The sequence below is a fragment of the Triturus cristatus genome, chromosome 4_2, assembly GCF_964204655.1.
Source record: "Triturus cristatus chromosome 4_2, aTriCri1.1, whole genome shotgun sequence".
NCBI lineage: Eukaryota > Metazoa > Chordata > Amphibia > Caudata > Salamandridae > Triturus > Triturus cristatus.
The window spans coordinates 274,262,958-274,278,447 of NC_140586.1; the positions used below are offsets into that span (position 1 = coordinate 274,262,958).

Below are 15,490 nucleotides of genomic sequence, written 5' to 3' on the forward strand. Positions count from 1 at the left end.
AGGAGAGCTCCTATCCCATGTTCAGAGGCATCAGTCTGCACAATGAACAGCTTCGAATAATCTGGAGTTTTTAGAATGGGTGATGACCACATTACTTCCTTCAGTGTCAAATGCCTTTTGACAGCTCACTGTCCAGTTAACTTTCTCTGGTTGGTTTTTGGAGGTCAGTTCTGTGAGGGGTGCCACCATAATACCATACCCCTTCACAAACCTTCTGTAGTACCCCAGTCAAGCCAAGGAATGCCCTGACTGGAGTATGGGTTGCTGGAGCCACCCAGTCCAGAATAGTCTGGATCTTGGGTTGTAATCAATCAGTCAATCATGGGGTACTTGTTTAGCATGGGTTGCCACCTGTGAGGGTATCCAGGCGCTGGGCTGCAGGTTTCAGTCGAAGAGCCAGGTCTTGACTCCCTTCCTGAAGTCTGTCAGTGATGGTGAAGTTCGGAGGGTGAGGGCTTTCCAGGACTTGGCAGCGAGGTGGGAGAAGAAGTGTCCTCCGGTGCAGCAGTAGCGGATGCGCGGTGTCTGTGTGATGGCGAGGCGAGCGGAGGTTTCTGGGAGACTGATAGAAGTTTAGGCGGTGGTTCATGTATGCACACCCTTGGTCGTGGAGGGCTTTGTAGGCTTGGGTGAGTAGTCTGAATTGGTATCTTTCCTGGATGGGGAGCCGGAGGAGGTCTCGCTGGTATTGGGTGATGTGGGTCCTTTTGGGAAAGTTGAAGATCAGTCTGGCTACTGCGTTCTGTATCGTCTTCTCATGAATTCGCTGGTGGTGCCCGCATAGAGGGTGTTACCAAAGTCCAGACAACTGGTGAGGAGGGCCTGCTTCATTGCTTTCCTCATGGGGAGCGATTTGAAGATTCTGCTGAGCAATCACAGAGTGCAGAAGCAGGCTGAGGAGACACCATTGACCTGCCTTTTCATGGAGAGTTGGCTGTCCAGGATGATGTGGAACTTGTGCGCGTGGTCTTTCATAATGGGGGTGGGTCAGAGTTCCGATGGACATCAGGAGCTGTGCGTGGTCTTTCAGAATGGGGGTGGGTCAGAGTTCCGATGGACATCAGGAGTCGTTCCAGCGGGAGATGTGGCTGTCGAAAATCAGCACTTCTGTTTTGGACATGTTGAGCTTCAGGCAGTTGTCCTTCATCCAGATTGAGACCTTCTTCATGCAGTTGTGAAAGTTGGGCTTAGTCGTGGTGGGGTCCGCAGATCACGAGAGGACGAGCTGTGTGTTGTTGACATCGTGGGTTCTGACAATGTCCGCTAGCAGCATCATGTAGATGTTAAAGAGGGTTGGACTGAGGGAGGAACCTTGAGGGACGCCGCAGATAGTGAACTTGGGATATGAAGTGAAGGGAGGGAGGCAGGCAGATTCTCTGGATGCACTCTGCGAGAAATGATGCCATCCATCTGAGAGCCCCATCTTTGATTCCAATCTGGTGCAGCCGTTTGATGAGTGTGTGGCAGGAGACGGTGTCAAAGGCTGGGGAGAGGTCGAGAAGGATCAGGGTGGCTGATTCTCCTGTCGAGTAGGGTGCGAATGCCATCTGTAGCGGCGAGCAGGGCTGTCTCAGTGCTGTGGTTGGCTCTGAAATCTGATTGGGAGGGTTCAAGCAGGTTGTTTCTCTCCAGGTGTTCAGTGAGTTGGGGGTTGATGGCCTTCCCCAGGACTTTGGCAGGAAACGGGAGCAGCAAGATGGGGCGGTAGCTCTGGAGATCACTGGGGTCTGCGGAGGGTTTCTTGAGGAGGGTTCTGACCTCATTGTTTCCAGGCATCGGGAAAGGTGGCTGTGGCGATGGAGGCGTTGAGAAGGGTGGTGAGCTGGTGGGTGATCCTGTCACTTCCGAGATTGAAGAGTTGATGGGGGCATGGGTTGGTGAGTGCTCAAGAGTGGATGGAGTTAATTAAAGGCAGCAGTGTTCGGTGTTCTGAGTTGTTTACATGTATTGAGTGGGAGGGTGGAGGCTGTCATCGTGGAAAGGGCGGAGGCTGAAGAGGTAGGTAGGTTGGGGATCAAAGTTTCAGTCTATCATAGCTATCTTGTTGTGGAAGTGGTCTGCAAGAGCGCTGCAGAGCTCCGAGGACGGGATTGAGTTTTTGGTGGCTGATGGGCATGTGAACTCTAGGACGATGGTGAAGAGTTATTTGGTCTGGTTGGCGCTGGTCTCGATGTGGTTTGTCAGGGCCTCCATTTTTGCGACTTTAAATTAGTGGTAGTTGTTGAGGGCAGACTTGAAAGTGGCTCGCACAGTGTAGTTTCCACTGGCGCGCCATCTCCTTTCTAGTTGTTTGCATCTGCATTTCAGCTCACTGAGTTCTAGGTTGTACCAGCTGGCTTATTTGGTTGATCTGTGCGTTTTGGCTGGTTTGGTGGGGCAACTCGGCGGCAGCGCTGGTGATCCAGGCGTTAAAGTTCTCTACTGCCCAATTCAGGTTGGTGGAGACGTCAGGTCGGTGATGCTGCGGGTGTCAGTCCAATGGTGCGGTGTGACTTTGATCCAGCTGTGGAAGGGGGTGCTGTGGCGATTGGGGGTGGTGCGGGGTGGTCCAGAGATGGTGAAGTGGAATGGTCAGACCAGGTGAGTTCCGTGGTGTGGCTGTATCAGACTCTGTTGCTAGACGTGAAGATATGGTCCAGCATGTGTCCTGCTCTGTGCATGGGGCTGAGACCAGCTGTGTGAGGCTGATGTTATCCATTCATTCCAGAAGGTTGGTGGAGTTGGTATCTATGGGGTCGTCTAGTTGGAAGTTGAGGTCTCCCAGGAAGACGTAGTATTCAGATTCGATGGTGAGCGGGGTGATGAATTCTGTGATGGCGTTGCTGAGGCCGCTTTGTGGTCCTGGGGGTCTGTATGCAAGGGTGCCTTTGATGGTATTTTTGTCGTTGGTGTGGAGTTCAAAGTTCAGGTGTCTCATGAGAAGTATTGAACTTGGTAAGGGTTGACTTTGGCCTCCACCTACAAGGTGGCCCAAGTATACAACTGATCCCTGTCCTATCTGGCACGTGTTGGCCTTGATAGTGAGACCTGCCTTCTGCGGAACCTCAAGACTGTGGTTTGCTTTTTCCATATACTCAGTCATCCTGGAGCGAAAGCCAGGCACGTAGTTCAGTACGTCCAGTTTAGGCTCTTTGAGAATCTTCTCCCAGCCTTCCCTTACCAGACTCAGAGGACCCCTAACAGTATGGCCAAACAGAAGCTCGAAGGGACTGAAACCCACTCCTTTCTGAGGCACCTCTCTGTAGGCAAAATGCAGGTATGATAACAGGACATCCCATTACCTTCTAAGCTTGTCAGGGAGTCCCATAATTATACCTTTTATGGTCTTGTTAAACCTTTCAACAAGGCCATTAATTTGTAGATGATATGGTGTGGTGAACGTATAAGTCACCCCACACTCAGCCCACATCACTTTCAGGTAAACAGACTGCCTCTGTCTGAAACCACCTCCGTAGAGAAACCTACTCTAGTAAAAATACTTAAGAGGGCCCTGGCAACTGCAGGAGCAGCAACAGTCCTAAGGGGAATAGCCTCAGGATACCTGGTGGCATGATCCACTACCATCAGAATAGACCTGTTGCCCTGAAGCGGTTTGAGGGTCAAGGGGGCCAACAATGTCAACCCCTGCCCTTAAAAGGAGACCCCAACCACTGGAAGTGGAATTAAAGGGGCCTTTGATTTGCTATAGGTCTTGCCACTGGCTTGAAGGTAACACAGGTGCTGCATAACTCCTTTACTTTCTGGGACATGTTTGGCCAGATGAGATAGTCAACCAACCTACTCTAAGTTTTGGTCTGGCCAAGATACCCAGCTAGAGGGATGTGATGGGCCAAAGTGAGTAGAAACTCCCTGAACGTCTGAGGCATTACTACTCTCCTAGTGGCACCAGGTTTGGAGTCTCTGGCCTCAGAGTATAGGAGTCCTTCCTCCCAATCGGTCCTGTGGGATCCACTGACATCACCACCGTCCTGTGCAGCAGCTTGCTGAATGAAGCTTTCAAGAGTGGGACAGGTTTTTTGTCCCTAGCATAGATCTTCCCTAGAATGTCCCCTGGACATAGGAGCTCTGCCGTGTAAGGGAGAGAGGACCTGAGCTTGGGTCTGTTCAGAAGTGATTTCCCAGCCTTCTTGCTTAATCTCTTGCAGGTTTCTTGGGCCATTATTCCTGGCTCCAATACCTCTTTTTCATGAATGGCTTTGCTCTGTGCTCTTGTTTTTACACAAACCCATTCAGGTATTCCAAGAATGGCTTCTCATCTCCACCTCATCCCATGCTGAGATCTCCAGATTATTCCCTAGCAGACATTCAACTGGAAAGACAAAGGACACAACCACCTTCTTTTAGCCAGTAACCCCTCCCCATTATTTGGTGGGCAAATGACGTTCACACTCCTGAGGGGCTGACCTTTGTTCAGGTAGACGGGCTGGAGACAGGGACAGAGAGGGAAGACGAGTACCCGAACTGGTTTTCCCGTGAGCGTGTAGCTAACTGGTAGCCCCACCTCTAGGGTGGGCTACTAAGCTCCTAACATCCGAAGAAGAGTCTGTGTCTTGAGAGGGGACAGAATAGTGCACTCTGGGATTGCTAGATGCCACACAAACACAGAAAGTAGTCACCAAGAGGGAGCGGACCTGGTAGCACATTGGCTAGTGACCGCATAATCCCCGCAGGGCACTTTCTGGGAATGAATTTGCCACTCTGACCCTTAGATCATGTTGGATCTGGAACAAGGACCAAAGAACTGCCCTGCTTTCCCCTGGAGTGCACAAAGAAAGGCTGCACCGTCTGCTGAACTGCACATGCACACCTTGGGGTAACGAAGGGGACTGTACCTGTGGCTCCTTGCTCTGGGAAAAGTCATGCCCTTCCCACAGACCAAAGTAGTGAATCCAAAGAGCAGTGGACTGACCCCTACATCTCGCAGCAGGGTCAGCACAACTGTAGTAGCCCACGTCAGCAAGTTGGTAACCACTATGTAAAATTCGCTAATAGCTTCCTCTGGGAAGCCCAAGAGACCGAAAGTTGCACTGAGTCAGCCGAACCTGGGAGTGACGTCTGAGTCCAGATTGGTCACCCAAACCAATGTGGCCAAAGTCGTCCCACCTGACCTGTGGACCGAGGAATAACCGCAAAAGGTACCCCCGTCGACCACACAGCACCTAGAGCATCTTCATCTCTTGAATCCACAGCATCAAGACCACTCCACTGAAGTCTAGGGCGGTAGTGCTGTAAAGTTTGGAACTGGACTGGAAAACGCTCTACCCCATTGACCCCCCCAGACCTTCTCCCTGTCAGATTTGATGCCCAAGCCTGGCCAGAGTAGCCGGACTAACTTTTACAAGCTTTTCAAATGTTTACAAACTATACACTTACCAACGCGTTTTGAGGTTGGATTAAAAATTAAGTTTTCTTTACATATCTGTATGTCTGGAACCTTTTTGCTCCTCTTGGATTCTAAAAATTCATAACAATTTAATCCATTTTTATGAATGGGTGTGTTTTTTACCGTGTAGCGTGGCTTTCCTTTTTCATTGGTTGATGCTGTTAAAGGCTTTACACTAGCTCCTTTGTTCAGGCTTTGCTGCTCGAAGCCATAGCTACCCAGGGTTGAACTTAAGGTTGTGCGAATGAGCCTGACTGGACCCAAGACAGTTTTTGCAAGTGAATTCCTTGTAAGGCCATACAGTCATATTATATATTACATACATATATAATACACCCAAATCCCCACACTCATGAAATTGAGGCACTAAGGAGACAGTCTTTGATAAAATAAAATCACTCTCTAGTCTCAGATATCCGAAGCAAAGCCCAACGGCCAGATGTGGGCATCCTTCTTAAAACCAGAGTGACTTGGGTGTACACACACCATCATTATGGAAATGAAGGACCCAAAAAATTTTAAATGATTAATGGTTGTCATGGGTCCTTATTGCCAAAGCTATTTTTAGACATGGAAATGAGCAGAGCATTTGAAGAATGTGCTCTAAATAAATAAGCATATGGAACCAATGCCACGTGGAAGCCGAGGTGCCAAAAACTGCCATCAAACCTATATCAACACAGGAAATTCCGCATTTACAAGCTGGAATAAAGGAAACACTGTAGTCAATACAAAAATGCAGCTGAGAATGGGAGGAAAAGGTATGTAGAAATAATGTTGTTAAGCCAAAATAGGTCGCAAGAAAATACGTGTTTTAGATCCAGCGTTTCCCAATTGCCCTAAGGTCTTATCACACACACATTCTGCAACAACTTGTTTGTTAGCTTTCTCCAAATAGATTTCAGAACATTACATAAAAACACCAGTGAAATTGGGACAAACACCCACTCAGTAAATTCCTACTTGATGCAATAATCATCTATTGAAGGCAAGTGATTAAGGAGTTTCTATGCATTTTCTTAAACACCAGACACAAGCACATAATCCTTGGCCAGAATATATTCCAAACCGCAAATAACTCACTAAGTGAGTAGGTCAGGAAAGAAACAGCCCACATAACGTGGGAGAAGTGATTTTGCCTATCCCAAAAGCAACGTGGAGTGGGACTCAGAAACTTGGAGAACAGGCTTCATTAACCCCGCTTCCTCACATACGAAAATGGTGACAAGAAAACGGATCCAAAAGCAATTAGAACCATCTGCTGGATGATGCTCAGTCTAGCTTTGGATCAAAGCAAGAAACAGCCCAATGTGCTGGTTTTCAGTCTGGACCAAAAAGAAAAACCTCCTTAAATAACAAATAGCAATGATTTCAGGATTGAATTAGTGCGATGAAACACTAAGAGCTTTTGTGGCTATTAAAAGATCTGGGGCTAGAAAGAATATGGAAGCAGTCTTGTATTTAAGACACTATAAACCAATTTGGAAAAATACATTCATGTGTTACATACGTCTGCTGCAAATGATTGCCCTCAGGACCTCAGATTTGTTAACAGCAGTCTTTGCCAATCTTCATTAACACTTAATTTCAGCATAGGTGTAATTCTGCAGCTTGAGGTGCCCCCTGAGATGTAACTGCCCACACCACCCGAACCCCTATTCCCTCTGACCCCCTACCTCCAATATTCAGGCTGGCCCTGAATGATACACTAAAGTTTTGGGGCAGAGATATGGGAAGTCATAAAAAAGCCACGATCAGTTGCATTTGTTTAGTTAGACTGGTGCTTTCTGCTTGGGGCAAGACTAGACATACCCACAACTCTTACACACTAGCATTACGTGATAATTCACGACTTGAATTATCACGCAAGTTCATTTTAGTGTAGCGAAAATAGAGAATGTGAACATGTCTAACCAAGAGAGAACTACCACCTATTTACCATTTGGGCTTCAAAATGCACTAGCTAATAGCAATAATAAAATAGAAAATTCATTGGTTGGTGAGAGCAGGGCTCGTTCTCAGAGCACCATTATATTTAAACAACCAAGAACTTTAAAGGGCCCATTCATGGCGACTAAGTCAAACAAGCTATCGACAGCTTAAGCCACGGCCAAGCAAAGTAGTGTTTCCCTGATCAAATTTCAAGGCCTCACTAAGGAAGTTTTCTTGGATGTGCGGCTGCCTCCAAAGTCCTGCGAGATAAACAGGAAGGATTTGAAGACGGCTGTTAAATATGTTTTTTTTAAAACAGTTTGCAGCACTCATGACATTGTTGGGTTTTAAAGATAAGTGAAGTTATGTAAAATCTATTAAAGGATATCTCTGAATATGTTCTTCATGAACCAGAGAACATTACAAGAATGATGGGAAAAGATAGATCACGTGGGTAAAAAAAGCTCATCCATTTTTTCAGAATTGAAATGAAGAATAAAGATCACAAATCCACGTCCTACACAAATGAAAATTAACAGCAATGGTGCTATACTGAACCTTCGAAAATACAGGTAGAAATACTTAGAATCCTTTAATCTTCATTCTTGCCAGTTCCTCACAATCATTATCATCCAACATTGCTTACCAGCAGATCTGTTAGAAGAAAGGTGCACCTGGGATCAGGCAGCATCCTTATCTGCATAGCAGGGTACTGTAAGGCTAATTCCCATCCACGGAAAACATGGGTTCCATCAGTCAAGACCCATACGGTGAGAAGGGGCAGACATGCAAGTAGAAATTCAATAGAAATGCTACTGTAATCTGAAATAGAGTACATGTTTAAGAAAGACCAGGAAATTTACACTCCATAGCTAACTGCGGCAGTCCCAGGGTACGACCAAGTCAGGTTTTCAGTGTGGTCAATAAACATTCAAATAACTTCCTACATTCAGGGTCTTTCTTTGCAAATTTAGCCAAGTAGAATGAAGTGTGCAATTGTGGAATACCTGCATGGAATCGCTTCTAGAGGACTGCCGGCAAGTATTCTTGGAATATCCAACCTAACTAAATTGGGATTAAGAGTCAACAGCAGTGGCCAGAGATGGCATCTAGCACCAACACAGAAAAGAAGGGTGCAGCTGCCACTCAACAGATTGCTGCCAAGAAACCTTTCTGCTCACATAAGTGACTAGCAGAAAGCAGGAGGATGAGACGGAGTTGATCTGGCGGTCCATTTTGAGCTCTGAGTCCAGGATGATTCCCAGGTTGCGTGCGTGGTCCGTGGGGGTAGGCGGGCTTCCGAGGGCGGGGGGCCACCAGGTGTAATTCCAGGCGTCTGGGTTTGGGCCCATGATGAGTACTTCCGTTTTGTTGGTGTTTAGTTGTAGGCAACTGTTTTTCATCCAGTTGGCGACGGCTTCCATGCCTTCTCGAAAGTTGTGTCTGGCGGTGTTGGGTTCGTTGGATAGGGAGAGGATGAGTTGGGTGTCGTCTGCGTATGACACAATGTTGAGTCCGTAGGTTCTGACGATGGGGGCGAGCGGAGCCATGTAGATGTTGGAGAGCCTAGGGCTGAGGGAGGACCCCTGGGGGACTCCGCAGGTGGTAGGTGTAGGGTCTGAGAGGAAAGGGGGGGGGGGGGGGTAGTCTGCCCCGCTGTGTTCTGCCGGAGAGGAAGGAGCGATCTATTTGAGGGCCTTGTCTTGGATCCCTGTGTCTGGGAGTCTGCGTATTAGGGTGCGGTGAGAGACTGTGTTGAACGCCGCTGAGAGGTCGAGGAGGATGAGGGCTGCTGTTTCTCCTTTGTCCAGTAAGTTACGGATGTCGTCTGTTGCGGCGAGGAGGGTGGTTTCCGTACTGTGGTTTTTTCTGAAGCCGGATTGGGAGGAGTCGAGGATGTTGTGCTCTTTGATGAATGTGGTGAGTTGGCTGTTGGTGGCTTTTCGATGACTCGCTGGGAACAGGAGCAGGGAGATGTGTCTGTAGTTTTTGAGGTCGGTGGGTTCCGCCTAGGGTTTTTTCAGGAGGAGGTTGATCTCAGCGTGTTTCCAGTCGTCAGGGAATGAGGCGGTTGCCAGGGAGCGGTTGATGGTGTGGCAGAGCATGGGTGCGATGGTGTCGGCGGCTCTGTTGAAAATGTGGTGGGGGCAGGGATCCGTGGGGGCCCCGGAGTGGATTGACTTCATCGTCTTCAGTGTATCTTCGGTGGTGAGGGCTGTCCAGTTGTCGATTGCTGGCTTCAGGGTGTCGGGGGTGGTTGGTGAGGGTTCAGTTTGTTGGTTGTTTTCGTCGAAGTTGTCGTAGATGCTCTTGATTTTGTGGTGGAAAAAGGTGCTGAGTTTGTCGCAAAGGTCTTGTGAGGGAGGGATGTTGGTGGACTCGCTAGTGGGTTGGGCGAACTCCTTGATGATGTTGAAGAGTTCTTTGCTGTTGTGTGCATGAGTGGAGATTCTGTCTTCAATCGCTTTTTTCCTCGTTTTTCTGATGAGTTGGTGGTGGGCGTTGGTGAGGGCTCTGAAGTTGTTGTGGACTTCTGTGGATTTGGTGTTCCTTCAGGCCTTTTCGAGGCGGCGGCAAGTGCGTCTGGACTCTCGAAGTTCAGTGGTGAACCATCTAGCTTTCTTGGCGTGGGTGTTGTTGTTTTTCTTGAGGGGGGCTATGGTGTTGGCGCTGTCGGAGAGCCATCTGTGCAGGGTTCGGGCTGCGGTGCTGGCATTTTCGTTTTCCGCAATGGTTGGGGTGGAGTTGCTGAGTGATGAAGTTAGCTGGTCTTCGGTGATTCTGGTCCAGTTTCTTCGTGGGAGCAGGTGCTGGTGTCTGTGGATGGTGGGTGTTCTGAAGGTGAAGTGGACGCATCGATGGTCAGTCCATGGGAGTTTGGTGGTGTGGCTGAAGGTGATGGGAGTTTCCTGTTGTGAAGAGGGGGTCGAGGGTGTGTCCTGCTGAGTGCGTGGGTTCGGTCACGATCTGGTGGGGTCCAATGTTGTGGAGGTTGTCCAGGAGGGATGTGGTGCTGGGGTCCAGTTGGTTGTCGAGGTGGTTGTTAATCTAGATAACGTTAATGAGCTTGAAGTAGGTATACTTTGGCTGATAAGTTTTGTATACAGGTATGTTTTAGACAGGAAACGTTTTATGTACTATACTCATAAGTAATAAGCCAGCAACCCCCACTATAAAACAGGGGAAGTAATGGCCCCCCCTGCATCAAAAGTCGTCAGCCACTAAGTAGCCACCCACACCTATATAGAAGACCTACTCCCCCCCCCTCCCGTCTGCATGCATCCCCCCCCTGCTGCCCCAATCCAATACCCCATTTCTACACCCAGGTTCCAAGTTAGAGATACAAGTCAGCAACTTCGATAACGTCAAGAGGACAGGGAATGTCGTCCAATCACTTAGACAGAATACTATGACTCCCACAAGTACCATGGGAAGACGTAGCTCCACAGCCAAGCTACAGGCCTACAGGCATATTACAGGACACATATGATCAATGTAGATAGCCTCAATATGTATGTAATATCGGGACTGTAATGATGTCCAGCGGCAGCTAAGAAAGACAATACCTACCACCGTACACTTAATCGCCGAAACTGTCTCAGTCTACCTGTGCATGTAATTCAAGTGTGGAAAATATTATGCTTCACTGTATCTAAAATGTTAAAATCTAATAAAAAAGTAATAAGCCAGCAACCATGGCACACATACAGAAAGGGATGTGGATGCAAACTTGCGACTTCAGGACACAAGCTGAAGTTTACTTATGCAAGCCAATCAAAAGACTAAGCAAATGACAATAGCTGACAAATAAAAAAATTTAAAAAGCCGAAGGTGTCCCCTTTAGCTCATGTGTTTCCTTGCAAAGAAATTAGTTGATGTCAGATTATCAAAAAGAGTCAAAAGGAGTTTTTGGAGAAAGACAGAGAGATGGCATTAGGAACCTTTCTGTATTGCGCTAAAACTGTGCCAACCATGTCTGAGATGACTTAATGTCACCGAAAACGTCTGTAAACACATTTACCATCTGTTTTCAAACCATTCACAAACACGCATTGGCAAAACCAATAGGTCTGGCGTTGGATACCAGCCTTTTGTATGTGCTTTTAAAAAAAAAAAAAAAAATGCCTGAGATCTACATCTAAAAGAAAAAAACTAACATTTTCTAAAAGGAAACAAATGTAATCGCAAAAAGCTCACATTGCCATTGTATTCACTGGCATGTGAGGGAACTATTTTGAGTGTTGGTATGCTCCTTGTGGATGGGAAGAATGCCACAAGTTAGTCAACACAGAAGTGGGCTTGACCTTTGCCCTATGCTGTATGCTCTAATGGGTGGAAGACAAACGCGAATGGTGATACAGACCAATGGAACCCCTTAAAAGTTTATTATACATAACGTTTCACTAGAATCAAAACATCATGGCTAACGCCAGCCCTAAACTATATTCTGTCATGCTGATACTGAACCGATCATAAGCATCTTATAATTTAGTAAATTGATTTGGTGGTATAGAGAAAAGCAACAGAAAAGAACAGTCTTTAATCCTCAAACTCACATAGACTTAGAAGAGATAATGCTCATTAAAGTGCATCAAAATGTGGTCGAGAAGCCAGGTGAGCGGTCTTTGAATCTCAATTTAAGCAACAAGCTCAATCAAACATTTTACCTTTGCGTTTGGAAACAAATCATTTTTCGAGATGTTCTTTGCTTCCGAGCCAGAAAAAACTTGCTGTCGAATCAAGGCCACAATCTCGTTAGTGGGCTGCGTCGGAAACGTTAGGGACATTTTGCAGACCTGAAAGCTAATAAAAGTCCTTATGTTATAAGCAAACAATTTCAAAAACATGCAGAATTTAAATATTACTACCAAACCAAAAGGTCAATTACTTGTAACAATGGTTCTGCAGCAACAACAAAAAAGTTAGACTTTGGCCGTCCACCAAGTTGGATCCCATAACATCTTTAGCAAATTGCTCTAACTATTTTAAAGCATACTAATTCAAATACAAAAACAAATTTCTGAGTTTTCAGATTGACCATATATTGACAAATTGCTCTAACTATTTTAAAGCATACTAAGTCAAATACAAAGAAAAATTTCAGAGTTTTCAGATTGACCATATATTGACACCTTTAAGTTTCGGAGAACTTTTAAGTGAGGATCCCACGGAGCTGGGCTCCAACTGAGCCATTTTAGTTTACATGTACAAACCGCAACTCCATAAAATAGCAAAATATGCCTGATCACTTATGAATATGGGGAGAAAGTGTCTGCTGGAAATTACATTTGCTTTGGCAACAGGTCCTTCACAGATTCTTAAGTGTGTATACGACTACAAAGCAGTACACAAAGTTTGGGGTCCACGATTGGAATAGGCCAGATCACCTTGAAATACAGAGTGAAACCGGGAATCTGTTCTAGTACCTAAAACCAAACAATGTGCGCAGCATTTGTAAATGGATCTGCTTTCGTCCTATTTCATAATTTCCACCCAAAAGAATATACCCTAAAACATATTCTCTGGGCTGGCTATCACTCACCTCTGCTCCTGAGAACCATGTGCTCTAGGTAGGCCTAAAGGAGAGATTAACTTGCTGCAACAATTTTATGCATGAGGAAATTACATGGAATTGTGAAGCTTGGAAAGATCCCTGCACATATTTGTTGGATTCCTCTTAGCGTCATCCATTTTGAATTTCTCTGGTCTGGTCTGAGCTTTGAAGTGAACCGAGTTGTGGCGTAACAGCCAGAGATGCCAACTGGGGAACCAGGTTTGAATCTCGGAGTTGGCTTAACAGTTTGTGATTCTGGACAAATCACTTACGCTTCCCTCTGTGTAGGACAATGAATGTGTAATTGTGTAATGTAATGTAGATTTTCCTAGTTTTTATGACGGAAAGTCTTAATTTTATTAAAGACACGGAGGCGAGTATTATGCTTTCTTATCTTGCTTTTTATTCAATAGCAGCCAAGATAAGTAACAGAAACTACAGTTCCCAGGGGCTCAGGGAAAAACACTGACCAATGGGGACGTAGCAAACAGAAAACCTAAGACCAATCATGGTAACCATTACAATAAACGTCATAACTGACTGCGCAGCTTCCTCTTTTCGCTGACGAGCGGGTCAGATAATGTCAGAAAATAGCGGAACAATAGCCAACACCAAGGAAAAAGCCAAGGTCCATGAACAAACTTCTTGAGCCAGCGCAGACCAGGAGTGGAGAGATGTAGACATCGGTGACGGTGACACAGGCGTGGGGGCAGAGAAACTCTGCCGATGCTTGACTGGATAATCACGAAGATGCCGGGGGCAGAGCTGGATTCGCTGAAGGGAGGGAGAAACACACGTTAGTAGTGTAGTGGTGGGATAATACTCGCCTCCGTGTCTTTAATAAAATTAAGACTTTCCGTCATAAAAACTAGGAAAATCTACATTTTATGGCAAGACCGGAGGCTCCTATTATGCTTGTTCAAAGCATATTAACCACCAAAGAAGCCACCGTATCAATAGGCTTGCAATAAAACATTCGGAAAACATTATCGTTAGACCAATCAGCTGATCTCAGAATGTCCTCGAGGCGGGAGCCTGCCCAAAAGGCCTTAGAGGCCATGGCTCCCCGGGTGGAATGAGCTCTGAAAACGGAGACGTCAATGCCTGCCAGGGACATAACCCAGCGCACCCAACGGGCAAGGGTAGCAGAGGAAACAGGGAGATGGGGTTTGCGGAAGGAAATGAGAAGCTGGGAATTAGAGGGCGTTCTGAGATTAGCCGTAGATTGTTCATAGGCCTTTAAACATTGACCGACACAAAGTTTAGGATGAGAGGGAAAATAAGGGTAAAAAACAGAATTCAAATTAGTTTTGGTTCGTCTGTGAATCTGGAACGTAACCCCTGTGGGAGAAAATTGACGGCCGGAAATATCCAAGGCCTTAACATCAGAAACACGTTTGATGGAAACAAGACATAACAGCATAGTAAGTTTTGCAGACAACATTTTTAGGGAAAGGGAAGCATTATCCGGCCAATCAGAAAACAACTTAAGTACAACTGAAACATCCCATAAGCTAGAATACTTAGCCAACGGAGGTTTGGAACAGCGGACTCCTTTTAGTAGACGGCAGACAAGGGGATGAGAGCCAATAGGCTTGCCATCAAGAGGGGAATGGTTAAGAGAAATGGCTGATCTATACAGATTCACGGTCCTATAGGACTTGCCCGCGCTGGCTTCCGAGGCCAGGAAATTAACCACAAAGTTCAAAGGGGCTGAAAGGGGATCGATATGCCGTTCCAGACACCAGCTTGCCCAAAGAGACCAAGCGGATTTGTACGCTTTTGAGGTTCCAGGGGCCCAGGCTTTGCTGATGAAGAGAGAAGCTTCCTGCGAAAGGAGGACGTCAACAGTGGAAGACCGGACACCTTCCAAGCAGACAGGACCAGAGAGTTGTTCAGGATGAGGTTGTGGGGGCAGCCCAGGGGATTGAGTAGAAGGTCCTCTCGTTCCGGAAGGAAGACAGGAAAGTCCACCGCCATTTCCAATAGAGACGGGAACCAAATTTGAGACTGCCAAAACGGGACTACCAGGATTAAGGACGTCGACTGCCGACGTACCTGAGAAAGCACACGACTGATCATGGGAAAAGGAGGAAAAGCATAATTGAGATGAAGGGACCAGTCTTGAAGAAAAGCGTCCGTCGCCAGAGCAGAAGGGTCTGGGCGCCAGCTGAAAAAACGGGGTAACTGAGAATTGAGGCGTGAAGCGAACAGGTCTATCGAGAAAGGGCCCCATTTGTGAGAAAGGGATAGAAAGACGGATGGCAAGAGCTTCCAGTCGCTGGAGTCGCGAAGATGGCGAGAGTGCCAGTCTGCCACCGCGTTGAGGTCCCCCGGCAGATATTCCGCCGTCAGGGAAAGTTGATGCATCAGACAGTATTCCCATAAACTTTTTGCCAGTTCTGCCAGAGGCTTGGACTTTGTCCCCCCGAGGTGGTTTATGTAGCGGACCGCAGAAACATTGTCCATGCGAAGAAGGATGGAACATCGAACTTTGTTTTTGGTAAGGCTTTGGATTGCAAAGGAGCCTGCAAGCATCTCTAAACAATTGATGTGCAATCTGGACTCCTCTCGAGACCATGTACCTCCAGTCGAGATTTGTCCACAACGGGCGCCCCAAC

General features: G+C 46.8%; 1 protein-coding gene across 4 annotated transcripts in view; it reads right to left on the reverse strand.

Annotated features, from left to right (window-relative positions):
- NUF2 (NUF2 component of NDC80 kinetochore complex) overlaps positions 1 to 15,490 on the reverse strand; it is a 198,437-nt gene that overhangs the window by 158,633 nt on the left and 24,314 nt on the right. For all 4 annotated transcript variants that reach the window (XM_085601504.1, XM_085601505.1, XM_085601502.1 and 1 more), the window contains exon 2: positions 11,983 to 12,118. In XM_085601504.1, coding sequence (XP_085457630.1) covers positions 11,983 to 12,102 — 120 coding nt within the window. In that variant the 5' untranslated portion in view covers positions 12,103 to 12,118. The remainder of the gene's footprint in view (positions 1 to 11,982; positions 12,119 to 15,490) is intronic.